Below are 21349 nucleotides of genomic sequence, written 5' to 3'. Positions count from 1 at the left end.
AACGGTATGTTCCGCTGACATTTACTGTTGTGCAGCAGTATTGATTTTTGTCTTCAAGATTCATCAGATACACTTTATGTTGAACACAGCGGAGTAGTAACCAAGATTTATATAGAGGTTTAACTCATGATTAATAGTCTGAATTGTGTCTCAAAACAGTTGTAATTCTTCAAGTGGATGGCATCTTACATGTCAGAGGGCCTCGTATATGTAATTAAAGATAGTTTTATCTTTTGTCACACTCCGTTTCAAGGATGAGTGCGTTAGTGTCCATTTCAGCTGGACTATCTGGGTGAAGAAGTGTCGGAGCTAGATTTACTCTCCCGTGACTTCGATAGTCGAGAAGAGGAAATCACACTCACGACCGTCAACTGCTGTCAGCAAGGGGCGACCAGAGAGAGTCTGCTGCTCTGCAATTAATGAGTAATGGTCTTTGACCTTTTGTGTGAGCATTCGCACGGGTTTGCGGAAAAGTGGTGTCAAAAGTGAACAATTTAAATAGGCGGTAGCAGAACAACACTCTTCCACGAGCTGTCTTTCTTCAGTTAAACTGTCATACAGCAATAGGACAAGAAACCCTTCTTCTTGAGAAGTGCACTGTAAGCAGTGGCCATGCGGTAACTCGCTCTACCAGACAGAAAAATGTAGTTCGATTAAAGTTGAAGGGAAAGCACTCAGAATGCATCAGGGTTTTGGTATAGTGTGTGAATTACTGGCCAAAAAGCACAATTTAGGTGAATAAATATGGTATAAATGTAACCATAAGGTGGACAGTTTGATGGCTCCTTCCTTTCACCTGTCAAAGTGGACTGGAGCAAGACATTGAATCCCAAGTTGCTACCCTTGCTTCATAGTAGTCCACTACACCTAAATGCTTAGGATGGGTACATGCAGATCCTATTGTGTGCATGTGTATATGTATATAATTGTTTCAAAGGTTTTTTTATGATCTGTGGTGTCGGATGTATCAATTCTGGTGTCTTTGAAGCAGCCAACAGTATGACCTAAAGTTTACCAAGAACAAAACATCCAATCAGCTGCTGTTTGGAGGCAAAGCCCCCAAAAAGAATGGAATGTACTACTGTGGCTTAATAGCTTGATGGATGGCTACAGGACAATGACGAGCATACAACCTGTCACACCTTTTACCAGATGGGCTGCAGCAAAAGAAAACTGTCCCTGTCCTGTCGGCAAAGAATCATCACCATAGCATATACACAAACACGTTCTTTTTTTTTTTTTATCCACGGCTACAGAGATGACATTTGCACGGTTGGTATACTTGGGCCACTTAAGTTCAGACTGAAATATTTTAGCAACTATTGGATGGATTGCAATAAAATATTGTAGAGACATTCGTTGTCCCCAGAGGATGAAGCCAATGACTCTGGGGATCCCTTTAACTTTTCCCATCGCCCCATCATGAGGTAAGCATTTGTGCTTTTAGGTGAAATGTTTCAAGAATTGTTGATTGATTTCGATGAAATGTAGTGCAGATATACTTGTACCCTTCAGGATGAGATGTAGAACCTTAAGTGATCCCTTAACTCTTCTTCTAGCTCCATCTTGTCTTCCAGTCTTGTTTGAATGGATGCGTATTGCAGGATGTTCTGTCACCATCAGAAGGTTGCTCCAGATACATATCCGTGTCTGTGCAGACTCCCAATAGTGCACCTCTGTGATTCTGCACCACCGCAGACTCTCCAATAGATGACAAGTCTGTTCACGCCAGCACTTTGCTAAATCCATTCACCAAATTCATTTCAGCTTTCTCGAGGGTGCATTATGCACATGCAAGTGGCAATAAATTGTCCTAGCCTGCACCCGCTGGTTTACCAAATCAAGTCAATACTATATTTACAGTACAGGCACACACTGACGAGATAGATATGAACTCCTCCTCAATCACCGCCCCCTCTTTGTCTCAAGGTAATTCATTTACTCTCCACTGCACAGCCCACACCTAAACAAACTCATGATGTCTGACTCATTGATTAAACATCGCTTCTGTCACCTTTTGTTTTATTGTCCATTTTCATCGCACAATTGCTTTGAAGCGGGATCTCGCGTCCCTGTTCTTTCCCACCTCTCCCTCTCCTCACCAATCATTCACCCACCGACTATCATCTACGGGTCAGCTTTTGTAGAATTAATTCCCTTCCTTCTTTACTTTTATAATTTTTTTTCAGCGTGGGTTTTGCAGACACTCCATGTGTTTTTATCAGGTACCGGATCGTTGCCTCAAACGAGGGGCCCTTTGAGTTCTGTGTGGCATCTGAGGGCAGAGCCTGCTGTCTTTGAAGCTGCCTTAGGTATCATGTGATGGGGTATAGCAGGAACACATGGGGGGAAAGAACACAGGCCTTGTCAAGGTGCAGCACACGTCTTTCCACACTGAGCCGTTTGGTTTTCACTTCAATGATGTCTAATGTGGGTGGAAGGTTAATGTCAAGTGGTTTCTTTATTTCACGATCCTCTTGGTTTGCAACTTGCATCTCATACCTGTTGAAGACAAATTGCTGCCGGATTGTCAATTGGGTGCCGGTTTGTGTAAAGAATACATATATTGTTAAAAAAAAGAAAAGCAAAGAGGAATTGAGTTTTTCCTTTTTTACTTGAACAAGACTTCATCATCGACAGATACATCACCCAGTAGATGTTTACAGACATCTTCAAAAAAGGAAAATATGAATCAACTTTTACAGTTTTAATTATACATCCTGTAGATTAATAAATAGTTTGTCGTGACATCAGTATGTACAGTCAGATTTTTCTTTTTTTTTTTACCAGAGATACATTCTTCAGAGCCCGGACGCCATGTTTTGAAATCCAGTGCAGATTAGTGGAGGCTGCTGCGGTGATTTGGACTGCTGAAACCATCTGAGTGTAAAGCATTACAAAGCATCTATTTACAAGTTAAAGCCAGCACAACATCATCACTTCTAGACGGTTCACTCATCCTCTGTGTCTAAAAGGGTGCATGATACACTTTACAAAATTAAAGTACTTTTCCATCTAAAACATATTTAAACAAGTTATTTAAAAAAAGATATTCGTGGAGAATAGTGTTGTATAGGTTGGCACCTTTGGCATATTTGAATGGTTCTATTTTGGTTTACACATCATCATGCACGGTAAAGTCACCCATGAAAATAATTTCCACTGGGCACCCATGCAATCTTTTTATTTGAAGCAATTTAAAATCGAACTTTTGGCAAATCAAGAAACAAGACAAGTGAGACATACATTACATAGAGCCTTTTTGATTTAACCACACTGAACACTTTCATGCCACAGAAGACTCCACAGGACAGCTAGTACATTAGGCTGACTGCTATTGAACTTGTATGAAGGTGTGAGTGGGGGAAAATGTTACTTAAACTACGGTTTTCATCACTTACCAGGGTGCACGTTGATTCAAGAAGCATAAGAAAAGTTGTCAAATCAGACAAATGTGCTGCATGTGTTGTATGATTGGATCCTGTACCCACACAGCTGTAATAAACAGAAAAGGCCCTGTGCTGTATGTGGTACCAAGTTAACTGACATCAGCACACCTGAGATGGCTGAAATGAACAACATTTCAATGGTGCAAAGTTCACAAGATTGAGAAAGCTGAGGCATTGATGGCCACTTAAATTATGATTTTTTTACAGTCTCACCAATCAGTTTTCTTTATCGAATGCACCAAACTGATACTTAATTGAATGGCACCTTATCAAACACTCCTCGTGTAAGCAAGTACCTGCGGCTTGAATGATGTTGATCATTTAACAATAATGCGGTATAATTACAAAAAATGTCGACATAATAATGCATTCTGTAAATTCACAAACAAATCGACTTGCTTTGTGGCTCCCATGAACCAAACTCTGCACTTCTGTGCTGCACAAAGCTACAGGAACATCAACTGTCTTCATTTCAGGGACTCTAACCAAACACCATTGGCTCTTGTTGGCAGCATCAACACTTGCATTTACAAGACGCAGGGCATTCAGCATGTCAAAATGAATACAAGTGAAATCTGCTCTCTCTTCTCTCTAACAATTTACAGATAATCACATCAAAAACATGACACCTGGCATACAACACACACATGCACATACGCTTTCTCTTTCAGACACACACACACACACACACACACACACACACACACACACACACACACACACACACACACACAGTCACTGCACTGCTGCCCCTCTGTGAAGGAGTACAGAGCAGTGCCACAAGTTCTACAGTGGTTTCTTTGTCATCCAGAGTATGAATACAATATAAGGCAATTGTAGTCTATTATATCTGTATGTGTGCGTGTATACGGGCATGCGTGGCCACGTGTTGTTCACATTTGGATCAATATAAGCTCATGAGGCTGTGTATGTACTCCACCAGTCATGCTTTTGAAACGCTGATTAGTGTGTTGTTGAACGAGCAGGCACTTGCTGAAATAATCCAACAAGAAAATGAAGTGTTTGACAAACATTGAAGTTCTATTGATGCATGTAAGTGGACAGAGGATTGTAAGCTTTTTATGGCTCCCGCTTTTCTCTTACTGTTTTTTTTTTTTTTTAGTCCAAGGGGCGCTCACATGATCAGGGAAGTTTTACTTCGGCCTGACAGAAATAATGACTCAGTGTTATCAATTTATGACTGGTAGTTTTTTTCAAATCATATCCAGACACTTTGACAGTCACACATTTAGAAGCTGACTGTGGATTCCGTCCAGCCGTTCGAGCCGTCTCCCTTCACGCTGCTGGCTGTACGGCCTCGTGGCGGCTGACTGTCGGCCAGGCCGAAGAGGCGCGCAGCTGCGCCCCGGTATTTCCAGGACATTGTGTTATAGAGGATGGGGTTGATGGCGGCACTCAGGTAGAAGAGAACCACAGACACCAAATTGCAGTATTCGGACAACACAGACAGCAGCGGGGACGGAGCGTCCAGAGAGCGAAAGTGGACGTAGCGACCCACATGGAACGGTAACCAGCACAGGACGAAGGCCACCACCACCACCACTGGAGAGGAAGAAGATGAGTGAACAGTGAAAATGAGAGGGTGGGGAGGAGAGGGGCAGAACATTATTCAAATTGCTAACAAGCTTGAATCTAGTTGTAAACCTCTTCTATGAAGGTAGTATGCGTGTGCGTAATCTGCGCGCTCTGCACACTTACCAAGCATCTTGATGGTCTGCCTGTTGCTTTTGTCCCGGTGAGACACACGGGAGCTGATGCTTGTCTCTCGATTTCTCTGCCACAACCGGCGACCTATGAGGCTGTAGACCACTGTGAGGCAGAAGACCGGAATGAAGAAGAAAACAGAGTTCAACCACACCATGGCACCCATCAGGCCCGACTCCACTGCGTAGTGCGTCATCTTACACTCCCGGGTGTCCTCCAGGGAAAAGTCAGTCTCATTGATTCCCAAACTGAAATTTGGCCACATGCTGTCACGCTCCACTCCCACCATGACAAACACGGGTCCAGCGCTGAATAGCGACACTGTCCACAGTATAAGAATGAGAGCACGCACCCGCCTTTTGGTAACCAGGGCCTTGGCACGCAGCGGGAAGCAGATCGCCAGGTAGCGCTCCACTGACAGCGCGGTGATGCTCAGAATAGTGGAGTAGGTGGATGACTCTGACACGAACTGAAAGAGCTTACAGAGCACGGCCCCTAACCGCCAGGGCCTGTACCTCCACATCCGGTAGAGGTCCAGTGGCATACAGAGGAAGATGAGCAGGTCTGATACGGCCATGCTACATAGGTACAGGTTGGTAGTAGTGCGCATGTCCCGGTACTTACTGACCACCAAAATGGTCATGACATTCCCGGTCACCCCGACTGGAAACAGCATAGTACAGGCCACGGTGATGACCGTGAGGAGAGGGATAGAGTAGTAATTGAGAGGAGGCAGGCCAAAGTCAGCGATCCCCGTGGCGTTGTGGGTCTCCTCCCAGCTGCAGTTATGGGGGAGGCACTCCGAGAGATTGGGCCAAGAGGGCATGCTGTCGTCGCGCGGTTATTCAAGGGGCCGCGCCTGGCCCTCGCTGCTAGGCACCCCAGGTCTGGGACTTCTCACGGCCCTTGGCGCTGCCCCTTTCTCCCATCATCGGCTGCGGAGATGATCGTGAAAGGTTGGCAGCCGTGCGTAAAATCAAGATCCGCTTTGCATCTTTCGTAAAATCCTGTTTACAGTCAAGGTGAAAACGAGTCACAGTTCTGAGCGGACAGGGAACTTCTGAGATTCCTCAGGGAGCAGAGAGTCGATCCTCTCCAGAGGCTTACACAAACAGGAGGCTATTGTAGTTTCGATCCGAATCATCCACTTCATGTGCAACACGCACTCCAAAGTGGTCCAACTATGTTTTGTGCTGAAAGTACTTGTTCAAAAGAAGAGTAGACGTGTTGGGAACAAAAACAATTACATGCTGGATATTTGTGAGTTACACATCACCGACCGAAATGAACGCGAAGATGTATTCCAATCGAAACAGATGCAGCAGAAAAACAAAGGACAAACATCTGTCATCCAAAAATATATTTTAAAAATATATTTACACAAAAAAACTTAATGACAAGTTGTGTCTCGCGTCCTTTCTGTCAGTAAGAGCCACCAGCAGCTGCATGCTTTGGATGAAGTGAAACATGAGAATCCTTCATGCGCCAAAGAGTCCTAAAGAGTTCCCATCACCAGTAGCGCGTCTCTGTTTGCGCGTCAGACAAAAACAGTTGATCGGCAGACGAGTTGTGCCGGAGAGCATGTGATGGTGAGTCACACTCAAGGTCGTAACGATGCGGCAAGCAGCGGTCAACATCTGTCCTGGAAAGGGCACCGGAGCTCAAACTCGGCCGAACACAAACGGATTAACAATAACCACAGTGAAAACAAATATGGTACGACGGAACGGAGACAGTTTTATAAAAGTCACAAGCACCAGGATGGAACGACGCATTGTCAACATTATGTCAAGTGGGACCACAAAGGATGTAAGTAGAATAAAGTAGTGGAGAATGACAAAGAAATGAATCCCTCCTCTGGTAACGGTGCGTATCCAGTGTGTGAATCCTGACTCTCCCAGTGTGCCACACATCATATACAGGTGCAGTGGTGCTCAAGGAAGGGTGCTGAGCGGGGGGGGGGGGGGGGGTCTACAGTCAGCCCAGTGCTGCAACGCCACCTACAGGTGCTTTAGTGCAGTGATGCCTTGGGTCAATGCTCTCCAGTTTACTATGATCTGCTTACCACCAAGTCTGGCAGAGATCATATATAGGGGGAAAGAAGGGTGACCTGAGCTGATTCTGCAAGGTGAGTAACAAAATATATTTTTACCCACAGGGTTCAATTTGTCATCAGCATAAAATAATGACATCCTATCTGGCTTTTGCTCCTTTAAATTATCTGCACATTGAAATAATGTTTTTTTAAAGAGCCATTAGGGGTTAAGGTTTAGAAAGTACAGTTTTGGCCTGCTGGTTTCAACTCTTTGATGCTTGATATCTCAGAGCTGCACCGTGCACAGATCAAATCTTATAATTGCATTGCAAAGACATCAATGGCATTCTAGTCAGTCTGATGCCCAGATTTAATTCAAGGCTCCAATTTGCTCGAAGAAACATTCAGTGTTTGGACAATGTCAAAGATGCAGAAAAGCAGGGAATGCAGTAAGGCAAGTGGCCTTGCTTCTTTGATATTGTTCATGATCTTCAATGTGTAACCACATTAGATCATGAACATTTACGAGAGTCAGAGGCCCGGCAGCGGAAGGAACACCATGCTATCTCCACAAAGTCAACTTTGAGAAAATTCCACGTGTCAGACTGTAAGATTGACAAACGTTGTTGTTGCCTATTTTCTGAATGGCTGAGGCCTAACCGGCGAAGCAAATGACCAATATCAGCTGTGAATCTCCTCATGTTTAGAGTTGCACTGATGGGATTCTCATGTTTCAAACATTGTTATCTGTCTGCCCTTTGCGCTGTTTGCCAACAGATACCATTGTGTTTATGACCACTGAATCATGATGAGCGAGAGAGAGAGAGAGGGAGAGAGAGAGAGAGAGAGAGAGAGCGAGAGAGACATGAGTAAATAGAGGAAGAGAGAACGGGAGAGATTCTATGGTAGTGCAAAGAACACCTATAAGCAGAACACTTGTCAGGAGTCTTGTGTCTTTCAGCCTCTGTGAGACCTTTTCATCACATCTGGTATGTATTCTGGGGTCATACAATGTGTGTGTCCTGACAGTATTGTGTGTGTGTGTGTGTGTGTGTGTGTGTGTGTGTGTGTTTGCGCATGCAAAAGTGTGTATTTGGCCTTTTTGTAACATTCAGGGAAAAGCTCTGAACCTCGGACATCTGTATTGTGTAATCTAACAACATTGCAGTGGGCCTACGCTCTTAATGTGGTAATGTGGTAATGTGGTAATGATGATAATAGCCAAAAAACATGCTGAAATAACCTCTATTTACTCAGAGAAAATTGGACTGTTTCCGGGACAACAGGCGGTAATAACAGCAACATTGGGTATTTTCACTGAAATGTTACGGCTGTGCTTCAGTGTCAGGAGAGCTTTTCCTGTTTGGTCTTTTAACGGCTGTGAACGGCGTGTTGTCGTCTGCTATAGTTTCCTGCAATACACTTTTTTGTGTTTGATATTCTTTATGGTTTTATGTACATGCAATACATTTTTCCCACTTGACTGTTTCTGTCCTAACTCTCTATGGTGCATGTGGTTCTGGGGTGTGTCTGGTTAAAGTAAGTAGAGTTCTGGGATTGTTTTGGGTGTCATTTTGTCTGAACTATGCTTCCAGGGTGTGGTGGTGGAGTACGGGGTAAAGTCCCTGTCATGAAGATGAACAAACACATTTGGCAGCAATGTGTTTGGATTGTGAGGGAGGCAGTGCATCCCTTCATCCACACGATGGAGGAAGAGATCTGATTTAATACAGCACAGACACCGTTGGATGTGTATGAGTATTTATTTGGGCCAAACGAATGAATGGTTTTGCAATGTATGTGATATCAGGGGAACACACACACATATATATGTATAGACACAGGTATGCACAACTACATCTAATGTTTGCTGTTCAGCAATCCACATGTTCTTTTTTTTTTTAACTTAAGAGCACAATCGATTTTTACCACTTGTGTTTGAAGTGGTGAATTGTTTTGTCATTTATGCAGATAAATAAAGGCTTAAAAAGACCCATCCCACACACACACACACACACACACACGCACATATATATATATATACATACATATACATAGAGCCAGAGACAGACATGCTAACATTCACAGACTAAGAACAGAGAGAAAGAAAGTGTGTGTGAAATGATGGGATCGTGGGCAGAACCAGTGTCAGTATTTCCTCCACCAGAGGACTCCTCCTACTTCACTAAAAGGCCAGAACTTTTTTCCCCCCTATCCAATAAGAGGAGTCTATGGGAGGAACCCCTTTGTCTGTGATTGGCCCAGAGTTGCACAGACCCCTCCCTCACTGAGGAGTTGGAGTGAGTTGCCCTGCTCGTTTTTCTGAGCCACTCTTACTGAGTTACACAGCAGAAGTGAGCGCTGTCTGCTGTGCGGTTCTCAGTTTGCTCAGCTGGAGACCGGATCTTAGTGTTGCCGGTCCAGTCAGTCAAGCCCAGTGGATTGATCAGACCTGTCCAACATGAGGGCTGCACGCCCACAAAAAGAGCAGGTTGGTAATGTCTCCCTCTGCTTGTCTCTATGTCAGCTCACTTCTATTTGCGTCATGGGCTGGCTGGCTGGGTGGCTGGGTGTCTCTGTGACACTCCTTGGGTTTGAGTTGTCAGTGGGATCATGTAGGAGAACGTAGCATGCTGGAGGTTGTCGTTATGCTTCCTGCTCCTGCACGTCTGCATCAGGGTCAGAGCAAATATGTATTTAACATGGCAAGGTGCAGCTGTGTCTGTTATTCTTGGCTCTGGGTGGATGTGGAGATGAGTTCCTTGGTCCTCCAGTTGATGGTGTTTACTTTTGATTATGAAATACTGCATCAAGCTGTATGTTACCTGCTGTGTGTGTGTGTGTGTGTGTGTGTGTGTGTGTGTGTGTGCGCTGCTGCCCTCTTCTTTCTGACACCCTGTTGTTGAAGTTAGTTGCTGCAGCTGGAATGTCATGGGAACGCTGGAGATATTTAGCTTTTCTTTCTGCGCTGCACGCCCATATCACCTCGCTCAGCTCTCTTTTCTTCTGTTGTCTTTGTAACTGAATACACATGGTACTGACCTCTGGCATTCAGAAGTCTTCCTTTTGCACAGGCAGTAGCACAAGGAAGACCTCTATACTTCTCTCCGTTGTGGTGCCAGTTTCTCCTGCCTCAGGCAAGCGTGTGCATGTGTGTTTGTCTGTATCGACCCACACCATGGGGTTCTATCTTGCTCGGTGATTCATATCAATCATTAATCTGGACAGTGGGCGAATTTTAGTCCACAAGACAGACGGTTATGTGACCAGAGTTATTGCAGTTATTTTCTTCTTCTCGGAAGGATTGGAAATGTTTTTAGCCTGGCAGGCAGATGTAGTATCCTGTAAATTTACTCCAGATGTGGTGCCATGTGCCATTTGGCACTCGGACCACCTTGTTGCACCCGCGTCTGTGATTGTTTTACCAGAGTAGCTCATTGTTGGCACGAATGTGCTGTGTATGTTCTCAGGTATAGATGTCCAGGACAATCGGGTGAAAGACATTAGTGGTATTTTGCCGTGCATTGGATCCACAGACCTCACCGTGAACAGTTTTAATCGGGACTATTTGTTTGTTAAACAGTTCAGGTGAAATCTCTTCACAGCCTGGTTTGTGGGATAACTATTGTTGCTGTTGGCATCACAAGTGAAACTCCATTTAGCGCCATTGTATTGGGGTGGCAGCATCTAATTCACCACCTCAACAACCATGGCGATACCTCTGGAGATGGTAATCTGGGTGAACCGACCCTTTCAGTCAAGAGCCCAGATGTCCTCGATATACTTTCCGTCCCACTCCTGTAATCATGGTGAGATAGAGTCACTTTAGTGGTCAGTGCACAAGTTATAGTTTGGTCAGGCTTTGCTGCGAGAGAGAGAGAGAGAGAGAGAGAGGCTCCATCTCTCCTTCAGTACAATGATGCCTTGTGTTGCTGCCAGCAGAACGCCACTCCGGCGCTGGTGACTTGTGGCCTCTCTTTTTCTGGCATCTACTGTATGTCTTGCTTTCTCTGCCTCTCTGACCACCCCCTGTCCCCCTCTCTATGGCGTGAAGGGTTAGATAATAGGCAGCTTTAGTGTGGGCAGAGACAGAGAGGTGTTACAGACCTCTCTCGTTGCTGCTCTCTCTCTTCCTCCCTCCATATTCTCTCTCTCTTCTCTCTCTCTTTCTTTCTTTGTATCATCTGCGTCATGAGGAGCTTGGCACCACTCAATGTGTGAATGCCAAGCTAGTTTTAGGTTATCTTTATTGTATGTGTGTATGTGAGTGGTAGTCTATAACTCAAAGTTGGTGTTTACATATGTTTGATATTTTTGCCAATGCTTTAAATCATTCATGTGTTTGTACTTTTTAAATGTCAAGCTTATAACCACACGTCCAGGAATAGATGATGCATTTCACAAGTTATCTATTTTTCCGAGCGCTCCGATGGCCTAATCGTTGACCGCACCTCCGCTGATATTGACATACTGTACTGGAGATGCTCAGCCCGCCTCCAGTGTTCCCTTCAACAGTTTGACACTTTTCAAACAGAAATTGCAGGAAAACCTAGCGTAGAGGGACAAAAGTAGGCGTTTCAGCTGCCATTTAAAATGGGCATGAATTCAGTTGATGACACCTTTTGGATGATAGAAGCGGCCATGACAAAACGTTATGAATACACCGATACGGATGGGATAATTAAGCAGCTGGGGGTCACTGATAAAGAAGTCTGGCTTAGAGGTGATGAAGAGCAGTTCTGACAGTTGGTCATTGTGTCACACGGTCACACCTATAAAAAGGAAAAGTCTGCTTCCACGGTTAAAGGGATGTTCAGTGCGTTCCACAACTTTGTGATAAGGTGCAGTAACTTGTTTTTGCTAAACAGGCTTTCCAATGGTATAAAATGTATTGCCAAGAAGCATTGTTACAATGGAGAAATAATCTACCAAACACTAATTTCCGAACTTTTTGTTCGATGTTTATATATTTTTTAACTTAATTTTGCTCAGGATCATTGCTCCCTGAGGGATAATTGAATGTCTGTGTGAAATGTTTTACTGGTGGTGTTGCAAAACAACTTTATTGTAGCTGCGATGTAAAATCACATTGTCTTTGTTTGGCCAAGGGGAATGAGAAAATGAACCACGCACTTACAAGTTGCAAACACTGATGCAAGTTACATTACCACCCGCTGTTTCCAAAGTGAGAAGGCTAGTTTTACTATTGTGTCCCAAACATCCTGATCGTATCCTTAACGGGGAGATAAAAAGAAGAAGACATGCAAAGAGTGAAAGTAGAATGTGTGAATTCCTCTTAAAACAATCTGTACATGCCGACGTCTCTACCACCAGGACGCCCCAAAGCAGAACAAGGAAATCTTTTAGTTTGAGCACATTGTAACTATAAACATTCTCCACCCAGCCCTGCGTGAGGAGAATCCCACTATTTCCATCTTCAAAGCCTTCAGGATTTAGGTGTCGGTCTCATGCAGTGAGCGCAACTCGTCTCTCAGCAGTGGCCACCGCATGGCGAGTTCCCACCTTGTGACAGCATGCATGAGCGTTGTACATGTGGACCAATGGTCCCTCGGATCATAGACGTTTGGCAGTGAATCCAACTTTTGCAACACAACTTCCTGACTTTTGGACAACAACAGCAGCTTTTTTTTCTTGCGAGTAGATGCGGCCACGGTGACCTCGTCTTTATTCCCATGTTCCCCTCATGTGGCCTTGCGGTCCTTGCACTGCTACATGAACGGGGTTACTAACAAGATTCTGCTACAAAAACCTCAACTAGAGCATGTCTCATCATGGGGCCACACATTGGACTAAAACAAACTCACCGAGCCCAGCTGCTCGGAGAGACATGAATAGAGTGCGAGAGATGAATGAATTGAGTGCATGTTGAATACATTGACTGTGGATTAATGTCTAATTTATGGTCATTGTTCAACTATTTTAACAGATATTTAGAAAACAGTATAATTCAGATACCAAATGTATTTACATTTGAAATAGTTTCGGCCCCAAAAGAAGAATAATTTAATTATATTACAGATAACATAGTTTGATGACGTTAGTTATATCAGTAAAACCATTAGTTTGATCTTATAAACCTTATTAGAAAGTAGGTTCACCGTTCTCCAGCGGGACATGCGTTTATCCCAACAGTCTTGCTCTACATTGGAGTGCAATATCACATCCCCTGTGATGGTTTTGGTTTTGGTAGAATGAATGAAGGTTGGTCTCTGCATGAAAGGCGTACCAATATGTTCTTAATGGCTCTGTGGTGCAGCGGGAGGGACTCAATGTTCCATGTGTCACATGTTGAAATTCATAATCTCTCGCTCTCTCTCTCTAAACCTCCACAGTTCTTCTCCCACTCGACGTTCTTGTATTTCTTCATCAATGCATTGACTCCAACTAATTGACATTAAGGGGGATGCCAGCGCATGGAGGGCGAGGCGCACGCTGTTGGAGGCTTCTGTTGATATTTATATACAAGCAGCTCGCTGGCTGTTGAAACTATCTCCATGACAACAGGACAGGAAACAGGAAGTGAGCATGGGATGTAGGAGAGAGATAACTCCCTCTTCCATCAGGTCGCGTACTGTAGACATCGATACCGCGAGTGCTTTTGCACGTATGTATGTGGATGCAAATGACATCTGATAAAACACATGCAGACGTTCAAACCTCATGCAGCATACCGAGCCCCTCTGCAGTTAACCTCTATTATTTACAATAATTAGGATGGGTAACAAAATCAAGCCAAAGTGACAAATCAGAATAAGTATATGAACTTAACATAATTGCACTAAAGTCTAAGTACACCATAATTAAACAGAACTTATTAAAAACCACATAGTGAGTGCTCTTCTGACCTCCCCACCTCCTAACTGCATGATATATACTATGCTGGCCAGTCCATAGTTAATTGCAGGGGTGTGAACACGTTCCTCCGCTGTGGTGCAGCTGTAAAGGCTCCTGACAACACCCCTCTTGCTGTTGTAGAATGGTACAGTCCAATTGTTCAGGCTAATCTACTCAGAGAGGTGTGAGGCAGCTGCTCAGTCTTTTGCTAGAAGGATGGTCGGCTGCTAAACACTGGTTGATGGTTTGACGTTGATATGTCTTCTATGTCTAGACACCAAATTGAATGTTTTAAACAAAAGATTAACTTTTTGTTAAGGACATTTTGATGTACATTGTGTTGCTTTGTCTTTGTTTTAGGAATTGATTTTACAGGTATATGGTGGAAAGATCTTGTCTCTTTCCTTGAAGAATGAATACAGTATAAAAATGTGTTTGATTTTCATGTCCTATCTAACGTGTGTTAGTATTCATATTTGAATTAACTGCTCAGTCTTGTTGTCCAATCCATTTTACAATCATTCTGCTGGTGGCTTTGTATTTGTTTTTGAAGATGGTGCCGATGTGTGGTTCTTACGCGTGTTTGTTGTTGTAGTGGCGTTTAGGATTCTTCACAATGGTCGGCTGTCTCATTGATAACCGCGCATACTGGTCCTCGTGCTTTTCTCAGATACAGTCTCTCAGTCTGCTCATGCGTCTGTGCATCCTTTAAAGATGCCATTCCACGTCTACAACCTGGGCTCCTATACCTCTGACAACAAGCTTGCTAAATGCGGCTGCTAGCCTCAGAAATGACCGGTCAGGTGACGTGATAGCAATTTGTCAAGCGCAAGAAGTCCAGCATTGATGTCTTTGAATTGTATGTGGGCTATATACTTTGCAGATGGGCTAATTTGGACACCATTCTTATCTGTGTGCAATATCCTTTCCCACAGCGTTGTCCTTCTGCACAAAATGTGTCCTAGCAAAGTGAGCTCCTTGGAGCCGATGCTGACTCAGCAATGGACAAACTCTGCTTAGGAGTGTGAAAACGCTGCTTTTAGAAATATTATGCGAAAGCAGTCAAAACAAATCATGCTGACCATGATTTAGAATCAGCAGTTAACGTCATTAATTATAATAAAGTCCTGTGAAATAACAGGAATCTTTACTTAAAGCATCCTTATTAATGAAAGAGAACTGAATGAGAGATGATTGGATGAATGAAGGAATTCAGAGACGACAGGAAACGCAAACATGCCGACACTGCAGGCAACATGGTGGCTGCTGGTGACTCTTGTGAATGTGTGAGCGTGTTGGCTCTTGTTCAGTGGAGTGGTCATGAACACTTTCAAGCTGTTATCATGCCGTAGTACGTGTTCACGTGTTATTGACTTGTCACGAGCATTTTTAGCTCCAAAGAGAAGAATTTAGCAGTTTGCAGGGAAATAAGTGCAATCTACCTGTTTCTCACTTGAGCAGGGTGTATTCTCAGGCTGGGTTGTATCGGTTCAGATTCATGTCAAACTGGGATAGATATGGGAAATGTTAGATTTCGGCGTTATAAGCAGCAGATTATTTTAGGAGAGGCATCTAGTCGGTGCATAGTCCTTAAAGGAATGCATCGCCTACAAAATGACCATTTGTAAATCAATTACTCACCCTGTGTTGCGAAGGAAATGTAGTTTTTCCCGCATGCCTCCACAGTGAACGAAGAACCTGAAAAAGGAGAAAAGTCGTAAATGAGGGCTGCATTTAACAACAGCAAAACGATGTCAAAAACACTTAAATAAAACAGTCTTGCACCAACAGTCTCCCGCTTTTGCAGTGTTTTAGTGCACAAGCGGGAAAAATGCATGTTTGGGGTTTGGGAAGCAGTGAGCATAGGAGCTGTTATTCTCCAGCCCCTGCTGTATCCTGCCTCTGTATAGCAGTATTTTACAGATGACTGCTTTTGGGACGAAGCTGAAGTTGGACTCAGCTCATTTTCCGAACCGGTCTAACAGGTTTTTGTTGGCGTCTGAAGAAGAGTTTGTTGTACAAAATGAAACCTGTGTTTTCAGCTTTGCATATTGGTGAGGTAATAGTGGAATGAAAACGGAGAACTGAGCACACTTTGTCCATATTTGTTTGCTCAACAGTCACAAACACGACGATATGAAGCCCAACATGTGCTGCAACTATTTGTCCATAAGTCACCCTATGACATGTGTATGTTGACTGTACGTGCAGTATGCTGCGTTTAACCTTTGAGTCATGTATGAGCACTATGGCTAGTTGTATGATTACTGTATGCTGCGTGACTACACACGTGTTTGTGCATGTCTGTTTTAAAACATTTACATGGGCTGACTGGAGGCGTGTGTGTGTGTGTGTGTGTGTGTGTGTGTGTGTGTGTGTGTGTGTGTGTGTGTGTGTGTGTGTGTGTGTGTGTGTGTGTGTGTGTGTGTGTGTGTGTGTGTGTGTGTGTGTGTGTGTGTGTGTGTGTGTGTGTGTGTGTGTGTGTGTGATGCCAAGCTTCGTCGGGTCGTACTCAGTGTGGTGTCTTGCGCATCAATTTGCATCACCAACATTGTTTCGTCACAAATGCTGCACTCTTGTGGGTGCAGTTATTAATTCCCAGACACGGTGTTGACAAAATACCACCAGCTATAAAGTCATATTTGGTGAGGCTGTCGCAATCGAACTTCAGTCAAAGAAAGAAATGCAGCAGTGGAGTAGATGGGACTTTTTTCTCCTCATAAGGTGCTGGCCTGCAGGACACCTACAGTGAGCCACCGCTGCTCTGGTGAAGCTGCTAATAATTGTGTGTGTGTGTGTGTGCATGATGTCAGACGTGATGTCATGTCAACTTATGTGTTGAATATAATATTTAGCAATCCTGTGGTTTACCCGCAACACCTTCCCTTTATTTGTAATAGTTCCAGTGTATTATAATGTGGACGATGTCATTTTTATTCTCTTTTGAAAATTAACTTTATGTAATTTCATCTCATAAATAATGCTGAATATGTACGTGTTAAAACTTAACAAAACAATGTACATTGAAATAAAGACCATGTCTGTTCAAATGTGAAAAGAGTCTTTGTCCTATAGGTCCAAAGAGCCCATATGAGAGAATTTAAAAGTTATTGAGATGTTTGGATATATAATGTCACTGATAGATCACTAAATAAATAAGCTGTATTGGATATTAGTGCCAAAGTATTATAATATTGGCTTTTATTATCATAAGTCTTGAACTGGGTCTCAAACTTCCAAAGGTTTTGTGTCAGTTGCATAAAAATCTTTAAATGCCAAAAATGCTCTTCGTCTTTTTCAGTTACACTCCAATCGAGCATTGACTGATTTTGACTTGAATTTTGGATTTATTTTATGAAACTGATGCAAAGACCAGTGTGTGTAACACATGGAAATCAGAACATTTGTCTCAAATATTAAGCCATTAATATTGAGCAGCAGCAATGGACTGAACCGCTACGCAGTATCTTCTATGAGGAAGTCATTAAACACATGTCATCACATAAATATCATCTGAATGGGGAAGTGGTTATGAGCTGATCATTCATTGTGTGTGTGTGTCAGTAATGAACACCAGAAGTTAGTCATGAACTGGATTGGAGTAGGTCAGTTCTGAGGAATGTCTCTGAAGTCACAGACTGAATAGATTTTAATCCAAACAAGACGACTGCAGGGAAGATGATCAACACAGTGGTTTGTCTAGGAGGACACGGTAAGAACATACAGACAGGGTGGAGAAACGCAACACGTGCAGATGCTTCCCAACAGGGTACCAAACTGTTTTATGAGCATTGAAATGGATCGCATGCAATGAATGCAGCAACGAGATCAAGCCAGTTGAACACTTGCGGGAGATTCTGTGTGTATTTTCATCCTAGTGTTGGAGTGGTTGCCACATGTGACCTTTTAAACCTGCTCCAGCTGTGTCTACATGTATACGGTAGTATCTGTTTCTTAAAGTGCCTTCATATTTGTTGTCCTCATGGGACTCTGATCATAGAACACGAGGGTGTTGTGTAACAAGTCATGGTCAGTATATAACGGAAGGTTAACAGTCAAATGACTCTTGGTAGTAATATATGTGCACTGAGGAAGCCGTTACAACATGGACAAAGTCATACAAACCCACGCACTCTCAAATCTCCATTTATTCCATAGTTTATGATGTTTTTATTTTTTATTTTAATCTCTCCTCTAGGCTCGCCCTGCTCAGGGGGCTAACTGCTGAGCATGCTGGGTAAAGCGCCACCAACTACCAGTAGCCTCAACCTGGTGAACGCTGAGGTGCCCGACGCCACAGCGGACGCACACGACGGCATCACGATGGCAGACCTTGTGGAGAGCCTGGATACCAGAGAGCTGGACATGGGGGAGGCAGAGGAGAACGACTACGATGGAAACTACTTAGGTGTGTGTTGGTTTGCATATTTCCTGTTTGTGATTTCACCATCGTTTCACCCAAGAATGAGACGATACCTAAAAGGAAATGTAACAATTCAAAGGTCAGTTATTCCAGATTATGCAAAACCCTCAAGAGATTAAACTTCCAGAAAATTTAACTTGGCAGACTATGAACCAGATTCATCAGTCGTGAGTGAGGTTCATATGACCAAATAAGCCCAAAGTACTGAGTATCTGATTGCCCCTGGGAAATGTAGGAACACCAGAAAAGGGCAAAAGGCTCAAATGTCAGTGTGGAAAATTGACAAAAAAGGAAATACGTCAACTGGTAAGTCTTCAAACTGGTATCTAACAGTGAGTATGAGGGTGGATTTTTCCTTTTACATAATTTAGATCTCACAAACTTTACCGGAGCATAAACCAAAACATTTGACCTCACACTGCAAAGTACAAATCTTGAACAAAGGCCGAGTTTTCAGTGAGGCATCCTACTCGCTCCTAAAGAAGCCTGAACAACTTGCTAACCGCCCGCCTCTCTCTTCCTCCTAGGGGACTGTCGTATCCCATTTTCAGCGGTGTATACCACAGTGGGCTTCAAGGACGCCAACGCTAAGGTCTACCTTCCCACTGTGCCCATTACTGCCCGGATACTAGAGGTGGAGCGATTCACCGCCGCACAGGACCGCTTCAACCTGTCGCACCAAAGGAGTGTCAACAAGGTACTGCACACAATGTCTATACGGCAATACTTAATCAAAATTCTTCTTTTTTTATTTTGGAAAACATAGGGATAGGATGTTAATTGTGAGTTGGTCTGGATCAAAGCATCAGATAAATCTCTTTAATGCCGTTATACATCCCTATAATAAGTTGCTTGAATTCTTTATGTATTATATAATAACATATATCTTAAACTCATCATCTCTCTCTCCCAATGTGTGTGTGTGTGTGTGTGTGTGTGTGTGTGTGTGTGTGTGTGTGTGTGTGTGTGTGTGTGTGTGTGTGTGTGTGTGTTTCTGTAGTCTCTGCCGGCAGTGTTTAAGATTGAGCTGAAGCACGGAGAGTTTACCTGGGTGGTTAAGAGGAAGGAGAAACATTTCATGGAGCTGCACAGAGAGCTGAGGACGTACAAGACCTTCATGAGGATACCGCTGCCGTCACGCAGGTTGGTGCCTACACACACACCGATTTACACTCCCACACAGAGTTGCACATATAGGTGAACACTAACGGACAAGTTTAGACGTATACCCACAGTGTCACATTGCATTGACCTGGTGTGAGTTTCCACAATGTAACTTTTTGAACAGCGGGAATAATAACAAGTACAAACACACACACACAGGTGCTGACAATGATTCACATATTCACACATAGTGTTACATTACAATATAAAATACAATGATTCACTTTCTTGCCAGTTAGATGAGATCAATACAGCTCTTGTATACTCAATTTGAAGCTAGAACCAGGAGACGGTTAGCTTAGCTTAGCATAAATAGTGGAAACAAGGGGAAACACCTAGCCTGGCTCTGTCCAAAGTTAAATAACTCTGCTGGCACATCTACTGCAAATGTCACCAGTTAACGCATTAAATGTCTTTCGTTAATGTTTGTTGTCACAAAGGGCGGTTTTCCTGTTCTACCCATGCTACCAGCGTTGCTTTGTCGCAGCAGCAGTTGCCAGGCAAACAGGACGACTCCAGGAAGTCGCTGCACTCAGAAATGGTTCTGGCTCTGCCCCTAAAGCCACAACTTGTCAAATAGACATTTCTGTTTGTGTTTGGACCAAACAAACGAGACACAACTCGTTAATCGGTCAAATCCAAGTGACGGTTAGCCTTTTTAAACTTTGGACAGAGCCAGACTAGCTGTTCCCCCCCCCCCCGCTTCTGCTCTTTATGTTAAGCTAAGCTAATTGCCATTTGCCATTGCCCAAAGGTTGTTTGAGCTTAATGGTTCTCCTCAAACTTTTAAGGACAAAGTTTGGAAACACCGTGGTTCTCATCCTTCAAGCATCCTTGAATAGCTTGGACTTTTGAATTTAACATTTCGATTCCCGCCTTTTCTGTTTCCACACAGCCACACAGTGAGGAGACGGACGGTGAGGAAGAGCGAGGTGAGGGAGATGCCCTCCCTGCCGAGGGGAGGAGGGGACGAGCTGGTGCGCGATGAGCAGGTCTCCAGCAGGAGGGTACATCACAACACTGCCTGCAGCCTTTGAGCCTTTTTTTTTAAATTTCTGGTTGGAAATTTCCTTCTTGTCATATCTTAACTTTCATGGCAAGGAGCTCACGTGGCACTCGCTTGTTGCCATGACACTTGCCAGCACATGTATCCTCTAAAACCCTCTCTGACTGTGTGTGTGTGTGTGTGTGTGTGCATGTCAGTGTTTATATGCTTGGATTTTGAAATAAAATGACTCACAGTGGTCAAAATACAGTGTATGTGTTTCTACAGAGACAATTAGAAGACTATTTGAACAAGCTGCTGAGGATGGCCATGTACCGCAAATATCACCATACTGTGAGTAATCATACTAAGCTCTGCAAACTGTCACTTAACCACATAATGCCATATGAATATGATTAACAGTGTTTTTCAGCATTTTGCTAAGCTCTAACCTAATGGGGCAACATTGAGTGTTGACATGGATCATTATTGTGTTTACCCATGGCACCGCCAAGCGTCTGCTTTATGTTGACACACTCAATAAACGAGACAAAGGCTTCAAGTCTGTTAAATGCCCTGAAGATGAATGCTGTGTGAACTGTGAGATGTTTTTTTTTTTCTTCTGTAAATTACACATAAATGTATTGACTTACTGTATTTCCTTTTAATGTGACAATGCAGCACAAAAGTATCTTTGCCCACCGCTTTTCAAT

The 21349-nt window shown here is 43.5% G+C and overlaps 2 protein-coding genes across 2 annotated transcripts in view; one reads left to right on the top strand and one right to left on the bottom strand.

Annotated features, from left to right (window-relative positions):
• Positions 1-4698: 4698 nt before the first annotated feature.
• On the bottom strand, positions 4699-6000 carry ghsra (growth hormone secretagogue receptor a; the record flags this gene model as incomplete). The annotated part of the gene is made up of 2 exons (XM_079286546.1): positions 4699-5012; positions 5169-6000. 2 exons carry the CDS (start codon positions 5998-6000, stop codon positions 4699-4701), a joined length of 1146 nt encoding a protein of 381 aa, XP_079142672.1.
• Positions 6001-9562: 3562 nt separating this feature from the next.
• The window catches only part of pld1a (phospholipase D1a), a 26494-nt gene continuing 14707 nt past the window's right edge, over positions 9563-21349 (top strand). The window contains exons 1-6 of the mRNA XM_079286627.1: positions 9563-9700; positions 18263-18472; positions 19015-19184; positions 19488-19630; positions 20547-20658; positions 20925-20990. Of these exons, the coding sequence (XP_079142753.1) occupies positions 18295-18472; positions 19015-19184; positions 19488-19630; positions 20547-20658; positions 20925-20990 (669 nt within the window). The 5' untranslated portion in view covers positions 9563-9700; positions 18263-18294. The remainder of the gene's footprint in view (positions 9701-18262; positions 18473-19014; positions 19185-19487; positions 19631-20546; positions 20659-20924; positions 20991-21349) is intronic.

Source organism: Melanostigma gelatinosum, assembly GCF_949748355.1.
Source record: "Melanostigma gelatinosum genome assembly, chromosome: 16".
Classification (NCBI taxonomy): domain Eukaryota; kingdom Metazoa; phylum Chordata; class Actinopteri; order Perciformes; family Zoarcidae; genus Melanostigma; species Melanostigma gelatinosum.
The sequence above is the reverse complement of the archived record's forward strand: the minus strand, read 5'-3'. Positions and strand labels throughout refer to the sequence as shown.